At 35.2% G+C, this 20,460-nt stretch overlaps 2 protein-coding genes and 1 long non-coding RNA gene across 3 annotated transcripts; 1 reads left to right on the forward strand and 2 right to left on the reverse strand.

Annotated features, from left to right (window-relative positions):
* Positions 1 to 5,125: 5,125 nt before the first annotated feature.
* Positions 5,126 to 6,529, reverse strand: LOC131659468 (uncharacterized). The gene is made up of 3 exons (XM_058928657.1): positions 6,317 to 6,529; positions 5,555 to 6,040; positions 5,126 to 5,374 (listed from the first exon to the last, which is right to left on the reverse strand). The coding sequence occupies exons 1-3, from the start codon at positions 6,527 to 6,529 to the stop codon at positions 5,126 to 5,128; spliced, it is 948 nt and encodes a 315-aa protein (XP_058784640.1).
* Positions 6,530 to 15,074: 8,545 nt separating this feature from the next.
* Positions 15,075 to 15,570, forward strand: LOC131656967 (uncharacterized). The gene is made up of 2 exons (XR_009300401.1): positions 15,075 to 15,173; positions 15,264 to 15,570. It is a non-coding gene; the product is annotated as an uncharacterized LOC131656967 (long non-coding RNA).
* A 3,591-nt stretch (positions 15,571 to 19,161) lies between these two features.
* LOC131659469 (uncharacterized) lies at positions 19,162 to 20,106 on the reverse strand. The gene has a single exon (XM_058928658.1). It carries the CDS (start codon positions 20,104 to 20,106, stop codon positions 19,162 to 19,164), a length of 945 nt encoding a protein of 314 aa, XP_058784641.1.
* Positions 20,107 to 20,460: the final 354 nt, after the last annotated feature.

The raw sequence follows: 20,460 nt of genomic DNA on the forward strand, positions 1-20,460 counted from the left end.
ATAACAAATAAATGTATTTTTTAGGATTTTATCATTTAATTGTTATCATTATCCCTCGTAATCGATAGATTCGGTTATAAATAATAATGAATTTTTAGAGAAAAATAGACTAATCATCGCAACCAATAAGATGGTTGAAACCCTTTAGCCGAAATAAGTTTATTTGAATTATATTATTAAATAATTAAATGACCGATTATTACCCATCGCGACCGATTAATTCAGTCGAAACGAATAACAATTAAAATACTAATATTTTGGCAAAATGGCCAGTGAGAACGGGCAAACCCTAATGAATTGGAAAAACTTCTCTATGGTTTTTTTGATTTCTAATAGTCAAAACCAATTAAATAAATTAATCGAAAATAATCGAATAATCGGGTGTTAATATTCTAGTCCTAGTCATTCGCCTAACCCTAATTTTACTAACCTTATCCTAATTGAATAATTTAACTAAATCATGCAATATTAATTAATATTTAACCTAAACAATTTAAATAATCGAGTAAATAAAATTAAATGAAAGAACCTGTAAGTAATCCTGTGCAACTGCCCTTTGGAGTTCCATGGTACACCTTGCAATTCTAGGGCGTTAGATATGTTTTTGGTGAGATCTGATGGTGCCTATGCGAAGATGTTGGGTGAGTCTTCACATAGACGCTACACTGGATCTGCAGAAAACATATACCAACAAAGAAAAAATAAATAATGTGTAGGATCCTAGATCGAACCCAGGTCCTTTGGTTTACCACTCCTACACGTTGCCACTGCGCTGAAACATCAACCTTGTTAGTAAGATGAAGCCGAACAATTATATAATAAGACAATGTTATATTGGTTAATTCAAACGAAAAGTCAAATCTGGGGCCCATTGTGAACATTCAAACCAATGAAACGGAGAGAGAGGGAAGCGTGTGGTTGACTGACGAATGAGAACACTCGCTTCAGCCACGTCACAGATCATAAAACTCCCTGGGAACTGAACTCGCCGGAGACGGTGGAAAACACCTTCTTCTCCGGCGGACACTCACCTGCAAGACGTTATAATACACCGAAACACATGGAATAAAACCCTATCCCGATCGGAATTCTCCCCTGATTCTGAATATGTTATTATCCTGGCTCGAGACGATCTGAAAATACGAATACGAAGAGAAACTCCAACGTGCCCTAGCTATGGCGTCTCCCGGTTTACACGTTAGACCTTGCGTCTGATGCTTGAAACCTGTTATAATGGTTCCTCTGAGATCATACAAACAATAAAAAACCGTTAGAAACGCGTGGATGAGGAGAATCGAAATCCAAAATTTTACCACACCGGTGCCTTCGAGTTGAAGGATTCTGGAATCCTTTTTCCTTGTTCCTATGCCTGGGCTGATCCTTGATACTTCAGGGATAAGAAGGGAGGTCTAGACAAGCCTTAGAGTGGCTGCGAATTCAGACATGGTAGTGCAAGTTCCTTTTGAAATTTTCAATTCAAATCCTATTGTTCTTGGCCCCAATTTTCGTCCAAAAAAACCTCCTCTTGTCTGCACATGTTATGATATATATATATATATATATATATATATATATATATATATATATATATATATATATATATATATATATATATAGAGGGCATATCATATGAGAATGACTTTTTTATATGAGAATGTGAGAATGAATCTGAACCATTGGATTTTAAAATAAATGGTGAAGATTATGGGTGAGTCTTTTTTTTTCTCTCTCCTGCATCATTTATTTCAAAATGTAGGAGAGAGAAAAAAAAGATTCACCCATAATCTTCACCATTTATTTTAAAATCCAATGGTTCAGATTCATTCTCACATTCTCATATAAAAAAGTCATTCTCATATGATATGCCCTCATATATATATATATATATATATATATATATATATATATATATATATATATATATATATATATATATATATATATATATATATATATAAGGTAGAATTAGGGTTCTTATGGGCTTGGTCTTTTTTGTTCATAAGAAGGGAAAATTTTAACATGGAACTTACATATTTTCTTTCTATTCTTGGGCAATATTTTCCCATTAAGCACTAACGAAATTTGGACTTCCTTATGGTGTTATTTAGGCCTTTACTTGATCAAGACCAAAGCCATATGAATTAATCCATTTATTTTAGTATTTTACTTAAATTACTTAGCTTTTATTTAAATAAAAATCTAAATAAAATAATAAAAAAACATAAAAATGTGAAGATGACCTTAGAGGTCTTTAATAGGCTTATGATCATGTTTGGAATTAAAATCTTAGGCCAATTAATCAAGAAACTCAAAATTCATCACTTGAGGTTTTATGATTTTCTTGAATTTGCTCAACTACAACCATGCATATATCTCTCACTTTGGGTCATATGAACATGTTCTTGATTATTTTAGAAAGCTCAGGGTGTCCTCTAAATGGCCCTTTTTTTTTCATCTCAATTGAAGCTTCCATACTCAAATTATGAGCTTTGACCCAAAAGGTGTTTTTGTTGACTTTTTGGAGGACCTATAATCGTTTCCACCATATCTCTTGAATGAAGCATTTCTGGCCTTGGCTTGTGAGTGACAAAGTTGTAGAGAATCCAATTTCCTTCAAAATAGGCTTTGGTTGGGAAATTTTTGATATTCCATGTGAAAGTTATGCCCAGTCAAAGTTAAGTTGACTTTTCCTGTAAAAAACCCTAATTTGAACCTTTTGACTTTGTTCATTTCTGAGTTTTTATTAATGTATCATGATCAATATTTGATCAAATGATGGATATAACCTCAAATTCTTGATGTTTACCAAAAGTCAGGAGTTTAGACTGTACTTTGACCATGGTTGACTTTTAGGTCAAACTAGTCGACTGTGGATCACCTGAGCATTTGAATGAGAAATCCTTGGGATTGAAGCTTGATAATTGACACGGAGATACCCTGAGACATATGAGACACCCTGAGATCCATTTGAGGCCTTAGAGATTCAAATTCCTTTGATGAAGTGCAAACACTAACTTAAGAGACCCTCGATTAGGAGAATGTTGATTGAATAAACCCTTGAACCTTGAGCCCTTGATGATGAAACGAGATGGGCAAATTTTGGGGTATGACACAAATCGATGTTCGTTGTTGATGATGTTGCGTTGTGAAGTGATGATGAGGTTTGATGGTGATGATGTGTTGATGCATATGTTGAGTCGTGAGCGGAAAGAGTTGTGCATGGTATCGCAAATCCGTTATGAAGTTGTGTTGCGTGAATTTTCTTACAGGCTCTGAATCAAATTTATGGTTAGATTGAAGTGGTGAAAGCTCTTATGGTGATATGAAGATGAAGTTATGAAGGAAGTTATGTGATGATGAAGGTTCAATGAAGTTTGTGAGGTGTGGTTGAGATGCAGGTGAATTCATGAAGGTTGTGTTTGTATGAATATGAGGTTTTGGAAAATTTTGGAGGAAGTTCTCGTGTAATTTCCTCCTTTTCTTCTATCATGCTGCATCCTATTTATAGGAGAAATTTGTGAGGGTAGAATGGAGAATGTTAGAAGATTGGAGGGAATCAAATTTGTTAGAGGAAGGCAAGAACGCGTGGGTGAAGGAAGAGGTGGGCGAAACGTGATTCCTTGTGATAATATCTGCTTGCTTCTCTTTTTGTCTTATTCATCTTCTAGAAAGAAATATGAGGTAAAAGGGTGATGTCATGAAATTTTGGGTTTTCAACTTGAGTTGTCTTGTTAACAATTGTGAACCAAAGTGAACCCTTTTTAATAATATTTGCACCTATTAAAAATAAAAAAACAAAGTAATAACAAAGAAAATGAGAAAATGATTTACTAACTTTAATACAAAATTCAAATTAAAATAAATTGAATTAAGAATTAAAATTTATAACTCTAAAAGTGTATAAGAATGAAAAATACTATTAAATTGCAAAATCAAATGTAAAAAATGTAAATGTATGTAGATATTTTTTTAAATTTTTTTTTGAATGCAAATGAACGTATAAGACGGTACTTATATTTTTTTTTGAGTTTTTGAGATAAAATAAGAATACTAAATGTAAATAATGCAGATAAAAAGTCGGGGCAAAATTTAGGGTACAACAAATCTCTATACGGATAATCCGTCGGCAACAGAAATCTGGAAAGCACTCGAATTCAAATTCAAGGCTGAAGAGGAAGGTACGAAGAAGTTCTTAATTTCTAAATATTTTGATTTTAAATTCATAGACTCTAAGTCCATTCTTCCCCAAGTACATGAATTACAAGTCCTTGTGAATAAAATAAAAGTAGTAAAAATAGACATCCCTGAGACCTTTCAAGTTGGTGCAATCATCGCAAAATTACCACCTTCTTGGAAAGGCTACTGAAAGAAATTGTTGCACAGTTTTGAGGACTTCTCTTTGTAGAAAATCCAAAAACATCTTTGAATCGAGGAGGAATCGAAGGAAAGGGAGAAATCAGAATATGTAGGTCTTTCCAAAGCTAATGTTGTGACCACCAAAGGAAAGAAGAAACATGATGACATGAAGAGTCATCTTGGACCAAAGAATGAACATAACAAGTTCAAGAATTCAGGTGGTCCTAAAGGTCCAAAAATGGATGTTACGTGTGCGGTAAACCTGGAAACTATGCTCGAGATCGTAGGCACAAGTCAAAAAATGAGATCAATGCAGTTCGGGCCAATGATAACATAATTGCTACGGTGAGCGAAATCATGGCAATCAAAGGGAAAGTTCAAGGTTGGTGGTATGATACATGTGCTACGGTACATGTCTCCTATGACAAGGCTACATTCAAAACTTATTTTGAGGCAAATGATGGACAAGAAGTACAAATGGTGTCAGCGACATTGAGGAGATTAGCATCAACCTTCATGTTGTTTTTTCCTTTGTCAGCGTACTTCAAACGACCGTCCTTGAGAGCATTTTGAATTAGATCCCTGAAAATAAATCATTGTGAGGTTTTATGGCCTAAAAACCCATGATATTTACAAAAACCTCGTTTCTTCCATTGTTCTAACGGAGGAATTTTAGAATTAGAGATACTATCATCTGTCCATCTTTTACTAATAAATCAAAAATTTCGTCACACTTAGTGACGTCAAAAGTGTATGTTTTCTTTGGGAATTAATCACTTTTGTCAGGTTCGACAGGATTTTTTCCATTAGAGTGGGTGAGCAACTTACAAGAATATGGGGGTGCCTCTTTTAATTTGGCCAAATCTATTTCGACTTCATCAAAGCCATATGAATCATCTAAGGTTTCGACTTCGATGTCTTCAGGTTCAACATAGGCTACTCTCTCTTTCTTGTAATTCTTATATGCCCTGGCCTTTTCAGCTTTTAGTCGTTCGACTTGTCGAACTCTATCTGCCAACTGCGCCATATCACTCAAATATTGAGTATCTAACTTCTTTTGAATTTAATAATCCAAACCACCTGCAGCCATTTCGACCAATTCATGTTCCGGAACAACTGTGAAACATCTTGATTTCAATAAACGGAACCTATTCAAGTAATCATCTATAGGCTCTGTGAATTTCCTCTTAATGCTAGCCAGTTCTTTCAAACTATTCTTGGTTTGTCCCATGTAGAAATGTCTGTGGAACAATCTCTCTAAATGAGCCCAAGTATCTATAGAGTTTGGAGGTAAGGTGGTGAACCATGTAAAAGCATTTTTTGTTAACGAACTAGGAAAATATTTGACTCTAAAATTCTCACTATTCTCTAGATCACCAGCCTCCGTCAAATATCGGGCTATGTGTTCCATAGTCGATTCACCAGTTTCCCCTAAATTTTTTGTAAATTTGGGTACTTTGGTACCTCTTGGTAGTTCAGTTTGCAAAATATAGTCTGCTACAGGGGAGGTATAGTTTGGACGTCGAAGTCCAGTAAAAAGGCCATTATTAGCCATGATCCTTTCGATCAGGGTTGTTTGATTATTTTCTATTGCCACATTGTCTCTTCTGACCCTCTGTACTACTTCATATGCATTTTGCTCCCTATTAACCACAACTACCCTAGGCTGTTCTTCAGGAACTTCCTGTTAAAGAGTATTGGTTCTTCGGTTCATATTTTCTAAATTTATCACCTGATTTCTCTCACCAGGCCTTTTCCTAGGTGGTCGAACTAGATCCAGGACGGGTGTCAATATTGGTTCGTCTTCCTGAGTGGCAGCCTGGTTGTTTCTTCATCTGGTAGACGTTTGAGGGGCTCCAAAGAAATCTGCTATACGCCCCATTTGTGTGGATATTCGTTGATATGTATCCATATTATCCTGGTTAGTCCTAACAATGTTTGTTATTAAGGGAGAAAAAACTGAACCCATCTCTTGAGCAAGTACACCCACCATATCGTGGTTGCTTGCATCCATCTCTTGTCTAAATGCTGCTTGGTTATTCGTGGTTAGTGTAGGCATTTGGCCTGATGGGCCTGGATTTTGTACACTTCGACCGACTAAACCTGCATTTGGCGAAAAGGTTGCCATACCAGGTTGGGTGTATGTAGGTCCAACACCTTGCATTCCTGACATATAGGATGGGGGCATCCCATAAGGTTGTGGGTTCCAAGGCCTCCAACCTCCGAATGTTGTTGGTCTCCGGGTATATGGTGGTACCTGACTTGCAAAATTTGTCGAAAAATGAGGGATTCTGCTGTACTTGTAAAGGGTGGTACCGTAGTTGAACTAAGTACTAGTATTGTCCTTGTTGACATCGATGTAGTTTCAGGCATGGTCTGGGAACTACTTACGGCTGCGGAGCTTGTCAATGTGGGTATCTCTTGCGCTTCTGGCATGGAGGTAGAAGCATTCATTGTACTTGCGGCTACTGTTCCTGACCCTTGTGGGGGATCTTGGTTTCCCCTTTCACTGATTGAATTGGCCATTTTCTTGTTGTATTTACGTTTAGGAATATGTTTTGCACTGTTGGTTAACTTACCGTTCCTAAGGTTCATACAAGGTTCTAATGTGTTCTAAACCTATAAATAAAAAAACAAGAAATTTAAATGACAAATTTTGACACTGTCCCACTGGGCGTGCCAATTTGTTTACAGTGATTTTCGGTAAATAATCGCTAGTCTTTAAAATTAATAGACTTTGGTTACTCACAGGATCGACTAGATTGATCCTATGACATGTGTCGAAAAGTTATCTTTTAGAACGACTTGGCTCATGTTCTCTTGGTTTTTATTCTTTTGTAATGTGATGAATCTATGAATAACTTGCGAAATAAACTAAATGAATACACGACGAAAAGTAGATTGGTTAGACAATAAATATAAGTAAAACTTCGACGAGAATGTAAAAGGAATATAAATTGCAGGAATAGAAAGACATGACGAAAAATAAAGGAATTTAAAAGATACTTCGATTCTATGATAGAAATATAAACATATATAAGGTGTTGGTGTTACACGTACATTTCTCGGCGAAAACGCGTTCTCTTAACACTTGATACTTGAGCGATTTGTGAGTAATTTGTACAAAATGAACACATCGGATCCTGATACTAAGACACTTATTTATACTAATTCGACCCTAGCGGTCTTACATTAACGAAATGCCACGTTGCCCACATGCATGCGTTTCGAATCCTTAGGATGCCATCTGTCCTTGTTGATTTTAAACAGAGCATTTAGAAATTCAAACATGTATTAAGTTATGTTCTGACATCTTGTATGACATTGTTCTTTTGGCTTAAAGATTAGTCTTTGAGAGACTTTCCATTTGATTAGAAGCAGAATAACATTGTCCTTGCTGATCTCCATACTCTCTTACTCCCCCTGAGATATACAAGTTTAGGACATCTTTGATGTTTGTCCTTGAAGCACCCTTCATTTGGAATTGTCACAGTTTCCAAATTTAGAATCTTTAGTTTGCTTGCTACAAAAGATTCAGATTGCCACACTCTGTAACTTGAAGTATAAGAAACTATAATTGTATAACCATAAATCAATCTTCAGCAGATAAGTCTGAACCTTATCTCTCTGGTGTCTTCAATAGTAGTGATGATGTATTTGCATGTAAAGCTTTTTCTTCATCACATACTTCTTCTCTTCATACAGTTATTGCAAATATCCATCTCCCATCAAGATATTTAACAGTAACAGTATGCTTCACCAGATACCATTGCCAACCTTCTTAAACTTGTGAAGATAACAGTGAACATTAACATTTAGTTCACACTAGTCCATGAATTCTTCATACAAATACTCAGATCCCGACAGAGTATAAGAATCTTGCATTCAGGATGCACATCTAATAAGTACTGAGTCTCCCGTCATAGTACTTACCAGTTAGTCAGTTATAATTTACTACTCACACTAGATCATTCTGACTGATTACATCTTCACACTTATATATTTTCCTCTTGGCAAAAACAACAAAAACTGAAGACCTTGAGATGATGTTGTAACATCTGATATGACATCATCCTTCATGGTTCTTGGTTAACATCTCTATCATCTAATTTATAGCACCTGGGGTGGAAATAATAGAGTGTAACTATCACTAACATCCAGACATATCAAGGAATAGAATAGCCAACATCTCAATAAGCTTTTCTTCAGACTTTCATTCTGATTTTGAGATGATGGATGCCATAGTCTGTACCTATAGAGTAGATTCCCTCATTTAGGTTCTGGAACAAACTTAGTTATAGCATGACACTGAATTAGTCAGATTCTTCTGAGCCATATGACTTCCTTGATTCTTCAAAACACTGCCCTTTCTGGATAACAACTAGGGCAGTCAACATTCGTGACCATATTTCACTGTGGTTGAGACACAGTATTCAGCTCCAACAACTGCTCTATGGTTATGAATGAAAATACACATATCTGGTTCCATTGATCAAAGGAAACTACTAGATATAAGCTCATCTTGATTTAAATATAAAGGATCAAAAAAGAATACCTTCACGAGTCTTCTTTAACACTGAGCTTTTACTTCTAACCTCCCATAAAATAAGATTTGTAGTAGAAGTACATGTTGATCGTGTCCTGGTCAACTTATAATCAGATGTCTCCTCTTCCAGACCAGGAGTAGGTTCCAAACCAATGTTCTCACACTACATTAGTTTAGCACCAGAATATATGTTCTTCTGCTGGTAGCTGCATACCAGTACTCAATATCCTAACATCCAGTAGGACATTTGTTCCTCCTTTTAGGAACACTCCAGCCTTGAAACTCTTCAAGGTTCACACTTGCAGATGATTATGAATATAATTGATAAGTGACATTCATCAGCTCTAATAAACCATGCCATTATGAGTGGACTTGAGAGATTACTCAAGTATCTTTGACACTTTAATTATAGCTGTAAGGTTCTGCCATACATTCTGTTGAATATAAATAACCCTAGAATCTTTCTTTTACAATAGGGGTTGCACCAGAGGCTAGGCTATGCAGCGGAAAATATCCATACTTCAACAGAATTCACAATGCTTGCTTCTGCACCAAGCAACAGACTAGACCCTACTCCAAACATCAAATCCTGATCATAAACCTTAATTACAGAGGTTACCTTATCAGAGTCTTCACTCCCGCATGAAGCTTTTGATAATACTCTTCTCTATGTATAATGATTGTACAATGCAATCCAAAATCCTCACTCCCGCATGAAGTTTATGAATTTAATCTTCTTGTCTAAGCATCATTGTCTTCTTTCATCAAGAAGGTACAACGACTCTGGCCAGGTTGGTCTACTCTTCCACAAATAGGTCCATCCTCCACTTCAAGGGACCATATAATATGAACACTCCTTGTTCAAACAATCTTCTACCTTGTACACAACCAGAAAGTATCCCCCATGGATCTCATCCAGAAACAGAAAAGATGCCTGCTCTGATACCAATTGAAATTCTGGTAAGACAGAACTCATATGTCATATAAGGATGTCTTGACATCTGATCTGACTTTATAAAACAGAAAAGGTAGGAGTACAAATAACACAGTGCATAAAATAAAGAACACAACAGAATTGTTCACCCAGATCGGTTCAATCGACCTACTCATACCAAGCCAGGGATGAAATCCACTATTAGCAGTATCAATTCAGAGCTAAACTCCCAGTTTACAACTCCTCACTTAATCACTACCTAATGACCCCTCTACCAAGGTTCTCCCTAGATATGGAATATCTCCATTTCACTCCCAATCATAGCAATGATGTCTAGCAGTCAACAACTCAGCCACAACATCGACGGCCTAATCACCAACAATCTAAATGCACAAATAAATACAACTTGAAGTTGCTTCAAAGCTTCCTCCAAGGACAATACTCCTCTTGCCTACAGGCTTCGAGGATCACACTAAACTTCTCATGCTTAAAAGCTTCGAGAATCACATATCGGTGACCATCCCACAATCCGGGTGGTTCACTTTACAGACTCAGCCCTTAAAAACTACATTGTTGAAATTACGGCTGGTACAAAACTTAGGTTACAGAACTTCTATTTATAACCTATTCCAATCTGGACTTGGGCCATCAATCACATTTTTCTTTATTGTTACAAATCAGCAGAATTCTTCTGCTAAAAGAAAGGTCTTCAATCATAAGTTTTCTAAATTATCTCCATAATTAAAAACTGCATAATCTTCAATATTTTGACTTGATTCTTTTGACCTTTAAATCGTGACAAACTGACATAACAAACTGTTGCTAAAATTGCTCCATAATATAAGCTCCAAGATATTCTCCACAAATATCTCCAAGATATTCTCCACAAATATCATCAAGATATTTACCACAAATATCTCCATAGAATGTGCTCCAAATAACAACAATAAATTGTTACACTTTTGCAACATATGCTCCTATAAAATCTTTCCACATTTAGTTCCCTAAATGTTCTCCTTAGATATAGCTCCACATAGGATTCAATATTTTAGGAATATTCTGTTTCTGTTATAACAGAATCCAAACTGTCAGCTCAATTCCGATGTCACTACATCGTCTTCGACATGTTATTCCAGCTGCGGAAACATTTCAACACAACATGTTTTTCCATTAAATAGAACTTCAACCTGCTTTCTCTTACAAGTTATAATTCTATTTATCATATTGATGCTAAATTAGTTTTACCAAACATAAAGCCAATGTGAAAACATCTACATGATAGAAATATAAACATATATAAGGTGTTGGTGTTACACGTACATTTCTCAGCGAAAACTCGTTCTCTTAACACTTGATACTTTAGCGATTTGTGAGTAATTTGTACAAAATGAACACACCGGATCCTGATACTAAGACCCTTATTTATACTAATTCTCCCCTAACGGTCTTACATTAACGAAATGCCATGTTGCCCATATGCATGCGTGTCGAATCCTCAGGACTCCATTTGTCCTTGTTGATTTTAAACAGAGCATTTCAAATTCAAAAATTCCCGCTCGAACCTTATTCGATACGTGGCAACGTGTTCTACGTGAGAATGCATCAAAATACTTCAAGTTTTAATAGTTTTCTATTTCGAAGACCATCCAAGGCCTCGAAGATCACCTACTTCGATTCAGCTTCGATTTTGGAGATCTTCATCACACATAACATTCTCAAAAATAGCCATCCAAAGCCAATTTTTCTTCAAAACTTAAATCTTCGAAGAATGCATATGGCGATCGAAATCTCCAGCTAAGAGGACGGTAAAGCGTTCCATGCATCAGTTAATTAGGGGACAAATAACTTCAAGGTTCAAAGTATTAGGGAAAGCCATCTCAATTCATGTTATGGCATAGTTGTTTCCAAATTTCCTTTTGAGGAAAAATTCCTTCAAAGACCCTACAGACTAGGGCAAGACAGGATGTAGAGGGGCAAGTCCTCTCCATATTTTTACGTTGCTCAAGAAAAATTTGTCGTACATCATCAACCATTGAGCTCAAAACAAGTGTCGGGAAATCATGCTAACACAACAACCATAACCCATTTTGGATAACAATGTTGATGAAAGATGGAATTACTTTAAGGTATAAAGTTAAATTCCACTATCTATATTTTTTCATTAGTATGAGAATTAATCTTAAATTTTGAAATAGTAACATTTATATTTATGTCAATTTATAGAATTTGTACTTATATCAAACTTAATGTACTATAAACTAATAAAACTAGATTGAGAACAAGGAAAGGTGAGATAACAACAAACGTACTAGGTGTATGTTCACCAAATTTACAATTAATATATGTTTTATCTGGGTGGGATGGTTCAACAGCCGACTCTAGAGTCCTTAGCGAAGTTATTTCTAGACCAAATGGACTAAAGGTTCCTCAAGATATATCATCATCAATTAACGTTAGTATAAAACATGTCTTGCATATTTATAAGATAATAAGCTTAATCTTATTGGTGATAGGGTATTATTATTCATGTGATGCTGGATAATTGATTCTAAACCAAATATGATTTTAATTATTCCTAGAAATTTTCAAAAAAATATTCTAGAAGTTCAAATTGGTAATCAAACACTTTTTTGAAATATTCCAAAAAATAGAACTCTCATGGAAAATAATTCTAAGGAATGATTTTTACATCCATATAGCAAACATGCCCGTTATTTTGTTAAAATAGCTGAAAAGAGAGAAATGTGAAAGTGAAGTGAGTGGAAGAAATATTGGAGCTATGTCTCAGTAAATGATAGACTCTAAAATGTGATTGATTAGTCCATTTGTGAAATACTACTTTGTCCTTAGTGGTGTGTAAATTATTGAAACAAAAAGCTAGCAAGATACATATGCGTCCTTAGTACAATCTCAATTCTATTAAATAATCATACCAAAAAAACCGTGAGATGAAGAAAGATATATTTTTTTTGATATTTATGAATAAAAAGTTTGTGTCTCCAATAAAAACAATTGTTGATTAAAATAAATAGAAATTATCTTGATAATGACCGGTGAAATGGGAAGTTAGCTGTCTGCACTGTTATTGATTATTATTCAATTTGATAGGTAATAAAATGTATTTAGACACACATTTAAATTTGAAATGAATTATTTAATTGTAAAATGAACAATTATCATATAAACTCAATTATAATAAATAACCATACAAAAAGAAGAAGAAAAGAGACACGTGAAATGAAGAAAGAAAAAAAACAGAAAAAAAACTTGGCATTTAAAAATTAGGATTTTGTTTCTCAAATAAAGACAATTATTTATTAAAAATATAATTAGTATTGATTTAATAATAACTTATTAATTATTTAAATAATTTAATAAAATAGTTTATTAATTTCATAATTATGAACTATTTTGTAATAACTATGAATTATTTCTAATACTATAAAATAATTATATTTTTATGTCGAGACTAATCTTTGTGTTTAAAAAATTTAACTTTTTATATGTTCTTGTACATTAAATTAAAAGAAGGCTTAATTTTTTATTTATACTTAAAAAAAGGAAAATGAAATTACATTAAAAAGAGATTTAACTTTTTTATTTATACTTAAAAAAATTTTAAAAAGAAAAAAGAAAAAGAAGAATGAAAAAGTTAAAAATGAAAGTGAGAAAGTGTGGAAAAATATAAAGAAGATTCAAAATTTGAAATAAAATATAAAAATAAAAGAAAAATATTAAAATTAATATGGTCAAGTAAAATTATTTTATAAAGTTGATTTTAGTTAAAGTGAGGGAAAGATAAAATGATTTATATTTTAATAAATTTATTCAAAAATGTGTTGAACGAAAATTTAAAATAAAAATAATATTTAAATTTAAAAGTTTCAAATTATACAATGTGTAAAATAAATTCAAGAAAACATAATCAATTCTAATAAAAAACAAGCAAACATGTTAAAATAAATTCTATAAATTTAGATTCAATTCAAAATGGTTCAATGATAAAACTAAACATACATTAAGAATATATATTAGAGTAATGCTATTCTTACACCCAACACTTACACCAAACATTGTTCACAGTATTTATACGGTGAACAGTATTTTTTAAAATAAAATAATAATATTTATAAAAAAAAAATTATTTTTAAAATAACGGCCGACACTACAGACGTGCATTAACCAACTTCATTACTGCATTAACCAAATTTTTACACTGCATTAACCAAGTTTGATGACTGCTAAAAAATATTTTTAATACCTGGATGTTGTATTAACCAACTTCATTACTGCATTAACCAAGTTTTTACACTATATTAACCAAGTTTGGTGACTGCTAAAAATTATTTTTAATACCTGGATGTTGCATTAACCAATTTCATTACTGCATTAACCAAGTTTTTAGACTGCATTAACCAAATTTGAGTAATGCTATTCTTACACCCATGAACGGTACTTTACAGTAGTCATCAAATTTGGTTAATGCAATGTAAAAACTTGGTTAATGCAGTAATGAAATTGGTTAATGCAATATCCAGATATTAAAAATAATTTTTAGCGGTTATCAAACTTGGTTAATGCATTGTAAAAACTTGGTTTATGCAGTAATGAAGTTGGTTAATCCACGTCCGTACATGAACATTGTCGTTCTTAAGTTTAAAAATAAAAATAAATATTAATATTTTATTTTAAAAAACACTGTTCACCGTATTTATACGGTGAACAGTGTTTGGTGTAAATATTGGTGTAAGTGTTGGGTGTAAGAATAGCATTACTCATATAAAATTTAAAGTTCAATCTGGCACTCAAACATATCGAATGTACTTGCATATATTAGTTTATCATTTGAGCGATACCTACAAAACAATATATTTGATTATTTATTCACTAAATACTTTATAAAGTGTAATGTAATATTAATAATTTAGTTTACTTAAAATTTAAAAACATTTTTAAAATTAAAAAAATTAAATTAAGTGCTTTTATAAATAGGAGATACATTGAACTTCAAAAAAGAAAACTTAACCATAAAGTATGTTCTAATTTTGTATTGGTAAAAGAATTGTAAATGGGGCTGGGATACCATAAAATGCTGTCAAATAAACTTTTAGAAAAGTGAACATCCAACCTAATTTATCATAAATAAATTTTTTAATTATAGATTTTTTAAGATAAGGTGTATCAACAAATAAAAATAAATTTGTGGACAAGTGTTTTGAAAATTTTCCTATATATACTCTTGCCATGAAAACATATGTGTTAAAAATAAAATGGATTCATCAAGATATTTTGCTCTCAAGTTCGCAATCTTGGTTGTTTTCTTTCTCATTGCATCAGGTTTGATTATAACCATAACTTGAGGAAATTTTTCATTCATCATTGTTTTAACACATCCACAGAATCAAATATTTTATAATTTTTTTGCAGATATTTGCTTGAAAAGTGTAGAAGGAAGAGTGAAAGATGAGATTGTGGGTACTTTAGCTTGTGAGGCAGAATGTCCAAAGTCCTGCACAGCTGATACAGAATGTGGGAATTGTTGTGATTGTGTTAAAAAGGGTTCTGCTCCTTATTGTAAGGACAAATCATGCATATGTGGAGTAAGTCCGCATGTCTTTTAAAATATTTGTAGTCCACTTCCGACAATTGCAATTTGAGTTTTGGAGTACTGTAATTTGTAATGCAACGGTTGTGGATGGATGAGAATAATAAAGTATTGAGTTTTTTTTTTAAAGATTTAAGGTTTAAAACTCAAGTATTGCAACTTTTGCTTTAATAAAATGAAATTTATTTATCATCAATAGACGATTACGTTTAGTAAAAATAATGCGAGTTACTAAGTGGTTAATTTAAACTATAATAAAATTAATGGTTAGAAAAGAATATAACTATTTTTTTTAATCAATAAAATATATTGGATTAATTCAAAAAATCGTTACAAAGCAAGGTGATCACAAATGATCCAACCTAACAACTAGAACTTACATCAATAATTGGGCCACACTATCTCTATACTTCCTACTTTGCCAACCTCTATGTATGACTGTATTTTTGATATTATCTACAAATATATTTCTATCATAGGTATCCCCAAAACAAGAATCATTTCTATACTTCCAGCAAAAATAAATGGTTTCGGCTGCAGCCATCTTCATAAGCCCACATTTTTTGCCCTTTCCATTACAATATCTCAAGATCCAATCAATTTCTCCCTGCCAGTGCATAGGTGTACGGGTCACCCCCAGCCATAAAAGAACATCCTGCCAGATAGCAAGCATAGGTTCACAACAGAACAAGAGATGCTCCTGCGTTTCCTCTTCATGGCAGAAGCAACATGTCGGATCCAGATCTATTCCAGCCTTCTTAAGTCTCGACTTAGTGACCAGTTTCTGATGACACGAGAGCCAGAGGAAGAAAACAGCTCGAGGCCTTGCTAGATTCCTCATCAGAATAGAGTGCCAAGCAACATTAGGCTCATGTTGGTACAGCCCGTGATACATCTTGCTCATCTGGAACTTGTTAGCCACCAAGCTTTTGTCCCATTGCTGCTGCATACCTGCAATGTGCTCCCTAGCACTAAGAATGTTCTTGAATATCCAAGATGCAGTATTAGGCACCTCCATGTGTGTCAGCTCTTGATTTTTGATGAAATATGAATGTATCCATCTGACCCAAAGACAATCAGACTTCATTTTCAAATCCCATAACAGTTTCATCATAGTAATTTTATTCCACCCTTCTAGGTCAATCACATTGAATCCACCCTTTGCTCGAGGCTTACATAATTTCTTCCAAGCAACAGGACTTTTCCTGCTAGGAGCAGTACCCCCAGTCCACACAAAAATTCTGCAGGCAGCTTGAATTTTCTGAATCACAAATTTGGGTAAAGGCAGGCATTGGAGCCAATAGTTTGCTATAGCAAAACTGACACTCTGCACCAGTTGAATACGACCAGCAATGCTTAGGAACCTTGTACTCCAATGTTGGAGTCTTTGGGTAATCTTCTCAATAAGGGGCAGGTAATGAGCTTCAGATAGTCTTTTACAAGTGAGAGGAATGCCAAGGTATCTGAATGGTAGCACTCCTTCTCTGAACCCTGTTACATTCAAAATTTGTTGCTTGACTGATTCCTCCACAGCACCCATATACACAAAGCACTTCATGGGATTTACACTCAACCCCGCAGAGTCAGATAATCTTTGCAGAGTATGTTGCATCTTCTGTACAGAGGTGGCATCTCCTCGAGCAAAGAACAACACGTCATCAGCAAAGGTGAGATGTGTCAGTCCCAGTTTTTTACACTTTGAATGGTGCTGAAAATCTGGCTCAAGCTGCATTTGATGAAGAAGTCTACTCATATATTCCATTACAATCACAAATAGGTAGGGAGAGATAGGGTCTCCCTGCCTAATACCTCTGGCTGCTCTAAGCATTTGAGAATGCTCTCCATTAATGTTGTATCTATATGTTACTGTAGATACCCCATTCATGATCCATTTCACAAAAAGGTCAGGTATACCTACCTCATGGAGGATAGTATCCAGGGCCTTCCAACTGAGCATATCATATGCTTTTTGCAAGTCTAGCTGTATCATACACCTAGGAGGTCCCTGTTTCCTAGTATAACCCCTTATCAATTCATATGCCAACAGTATATATTTGTGTATCTATTGCCCTGGGATGAACGCAGCTTGATTTTGCCCCACTATGGAACCTATGACCTTAGCTAATCTATTAGTCAAAATTTTGGAGTAGAGTTTGTAAATTGTAGAACAGCATGCTATAGGTCTGTATTCCTTCATGCTCTTTGCCCCAGCAGTCTTAGGGAGGAGAGTAACAAGAGTGCTATTAAAGCCTTTAAACATTGTGCTATTCCTGAACCAGTATGTAATAGCTGACATAACATCTTGCTTGACTATGCTCCAACAGCTTTTGAAAAACTTAGCATTATAACCATCAAGGCCAGGAGCTTTTGAGTCACCCATACTCTGCAGTGCTTCAAAAATCTCCTTCTCTTGGATTTCTTTGACCATATCTTGTCTTTGCTCAAGTGTAAGCTGTCTGCCTTTCCTCATAGCTAATATGTCTATCTGATTCAAGTCTCTATCTTCCTTTCCCATCAACTCTGCATAGTATCTAATGACTTCCCCTTCAATCTCCTGATTAGAAGAGATAATATCACCATTCTGCTTACAGAGTGTTATCCTCTGGGCCCTATTTTTACTTTTCAGAGATGCATGAAAATAATGGTTATTTCCATCACCCATTTTGATTCAGTCAATTTTTGCCTTTTGTTGGAGCACTCTTTCTTCAATCTCTTGCCACTTGATAATATCCTCTGTTGCTTCCTTGATTTTTCTAATGTGCTCAGGATTCATAAGGTCAGTAGCCTGCTTTTGTTGCAAAAGTTTCAGATCACCTCTGATTCTCTGGATGGTTCTATGAGTATCAGTCAAGGGCTTGCTGAGATTCTTCAGAATAGGTTTGAGCCTTTTCAGTTTTTCCCATAGAACATAAGGAGGAGAACCCTGCATAGGTAACATCCAATTGTCTGCCACAGCTGCTTGGAATCCCTCCAAAGTCACAGTTTGATTAACAAATTTGAAATGACTTCTTCTTCTCTGATTTTGCTGGGGGTTCATGGTAATCTGAAGCAGAGCATGATCAGAGATGTGAGGGGGGAGCTGCCTCAGATTCATGTCCAGATTTTGAAACCAGGCTGTATTTCCCAAAACCCTATCAATTCTGGAAAAAATGGGATCTATATCATGCTTATTGTGCCAGGTATAATACTCACCCTGTCCTTCCATTTCAGTAAGGCTGCACTTGTCCATCATGGCTTGTAAATCAACAAATTCTCTTTCAGACACAAGAGTACCTCCAATCCTATCCTTGCTCCTAAGCACATTATTATAATCTCCAATGAGCCACCAAGGTTCATGATCTATCCTGGGCAGTTTGCTGATATCCTCCCATAGAATCCTTCTTTGAGCAAGAGTGTTAAAAGCATAAATTACAGTCAATTGAAATTTGAGATTTCCCACGGGGTCTAGCACCTTGCAGTGGATCATCTATTCAGTACAAGTTAAGATCTTGATGTTGATATTCTTAGGGTTCCAACTAATCCAAATCCGACTATTAACATGACAGGCATAGTTATCAGCATATGCATTATGAACGTTAAGCTTCTTCCTAACAATAGCTGCCTTTTCTTTTTTGACCCTAGTTTCCAAAAGAATGCAAATGTCTGGCTGTAGACTAGAGAGATGGGAGCTAATCTCTCTCAGTTTCCCAACCTTATTAAGCCCCCTCACATTCCATGAAACTAACATGGCTCAAGTTCTTCCAGCCCTATGGGTTCATTCCAATCCCCTAGAGCATGAAAACCATTGCTACATTCAACAACTACAGGGTTTTTACCGTTAGTTCTGCCAGTTCCATGACCTTTGCTGCCTGTTTTTGGGGAGGACCAAGTTTCCTGCTCATCAAGCTTACTGACCACTCCCTCAGGTGCATCTTCCTTGCTCTCTATTACAAGCTCTGTGCTAGGTTCAACAGCTGTCTTGCCCTTTGTTGGCTCCTCAGAAGCTTGTTGTGGTTTTGGTTTCCATTGGAGTATGGTACGAGCCGTGGCACAGTTATGCCCAAAATTTTGGCATCTCCCACAAAACTTTGGTAACCACTCATATTTAATGGCCTGCTTAACCTTCTTCCCCTCATGATTCTGTATAGTGATCTCTTTCGGCATTTGTTGTGTAGCATCTATTTCCACGAGAATTCTAGCATAGGAAGCCCTCAATTTCTGAGCGGTACATTCGTCGGTTACCACTGGTGATCCTATAGCACTACCGATCTTGTTCAAACTTTTTGCTCCCCACATCTCCAGAGGCAATTGTGGTAACTTCACCCAGATCGGTATTGTGCGCAGCATATCCTTTTTCATACAGAAATCTGGTTTCCAATCCCGTAGCAACATCGGTATATTCTTGATAGTATACGGCCCGTTCATAAGGATTTCCTCCTTTTCCTTCATCGATTTGAAACGCATAATGAAGTATCTGTCGTCGTGATAGAGCAGATCTGGGAGTTGCACCGTGTTCCATTGGCGAATCATGAACTGTTTTACCATGTTCATACTCAAATCGCCACCTAGCACATACATAATCAGAGCAGAATCCCAATAGAGGACCTCCGATTCAATATCTGATTGTTCAATTTCAACTATGATTTCACCATTAATCACAGAAGGAGCTACAAATTCAAGATTCATACCATTAGCAGGCTTGCGATTGTTGCTGATAACATCAACCCAGAGCTTTCTTGGTTCATCATGTGCTGAATTAGGGTTTGCCTCTTTCGCTGCATTCGATTCAGTCGTCTTCTTCTCTACTCCAATGGTGCTATGAGGTTCCTCAGTGCGGACTGGCGAGGTGACAATAGTCTCAGGTGGAACAATGAGCGGTTACTCCGGCGGAGGCGGTGGCGTCGGTGGCCCCAAGATTCGCGGGGGTCTCCCCCGACTGTAACACCCTTCTAAACCCCGCGACAATTTTTAATAATTAATCAGATTAAAAACATATGCACAAGGGTGCCACAATTATTCAAAATAATTAAATCAACTAAG

The sequence above is a fragment of the Vicia villosa genome, linkage group LG3, assembly GCF_029867415.1.
Source record: "Vicia villosa cultivar HV-30 ecotype Madison, WI linkage group LG3, Vvil1.0, whole genome shotgun sequence".
Classification (NCBI taxonomy): domain Eukaryota; kingdom Viridiplantae; phylum Streptophyta; class Magnoliopsida; order Fabales; family Fabaceae; genus Vicia; species Vicia villosa.

Bases quoted from the DNA above. Each gene is read 5' to 3' on its own strand.
- LOC131659468 (XM_058928657.1), bottom strand. From the start codon at position 6,529: ATGTCAGGAATGCAAGGTGTTGGACCTACATACACCCAACCTGGTATG. The intron at 6,041-6,316 runs GTTTTTTCTCCC...ACTCTTTAACAG, and splicing joins TTGCTCAAGAGATGGGTTCA to GAAGTTCCTGAAGAACAGCC. The intron at 5,375-5,554 runs GCTAGCATTAAG...GATATGGCGCAG, and splicing joins AGAATAGTTTGAAAGAACTG to TTGGCAGATAGAGTTCGACA.
- LOC131659469 (XM_058928658.1), bottom strand. From the start codon at position 20,106: ATGAATCTTGAATTTGTAGCTCCTTCTGTGATTAATGGTGAAATCATA.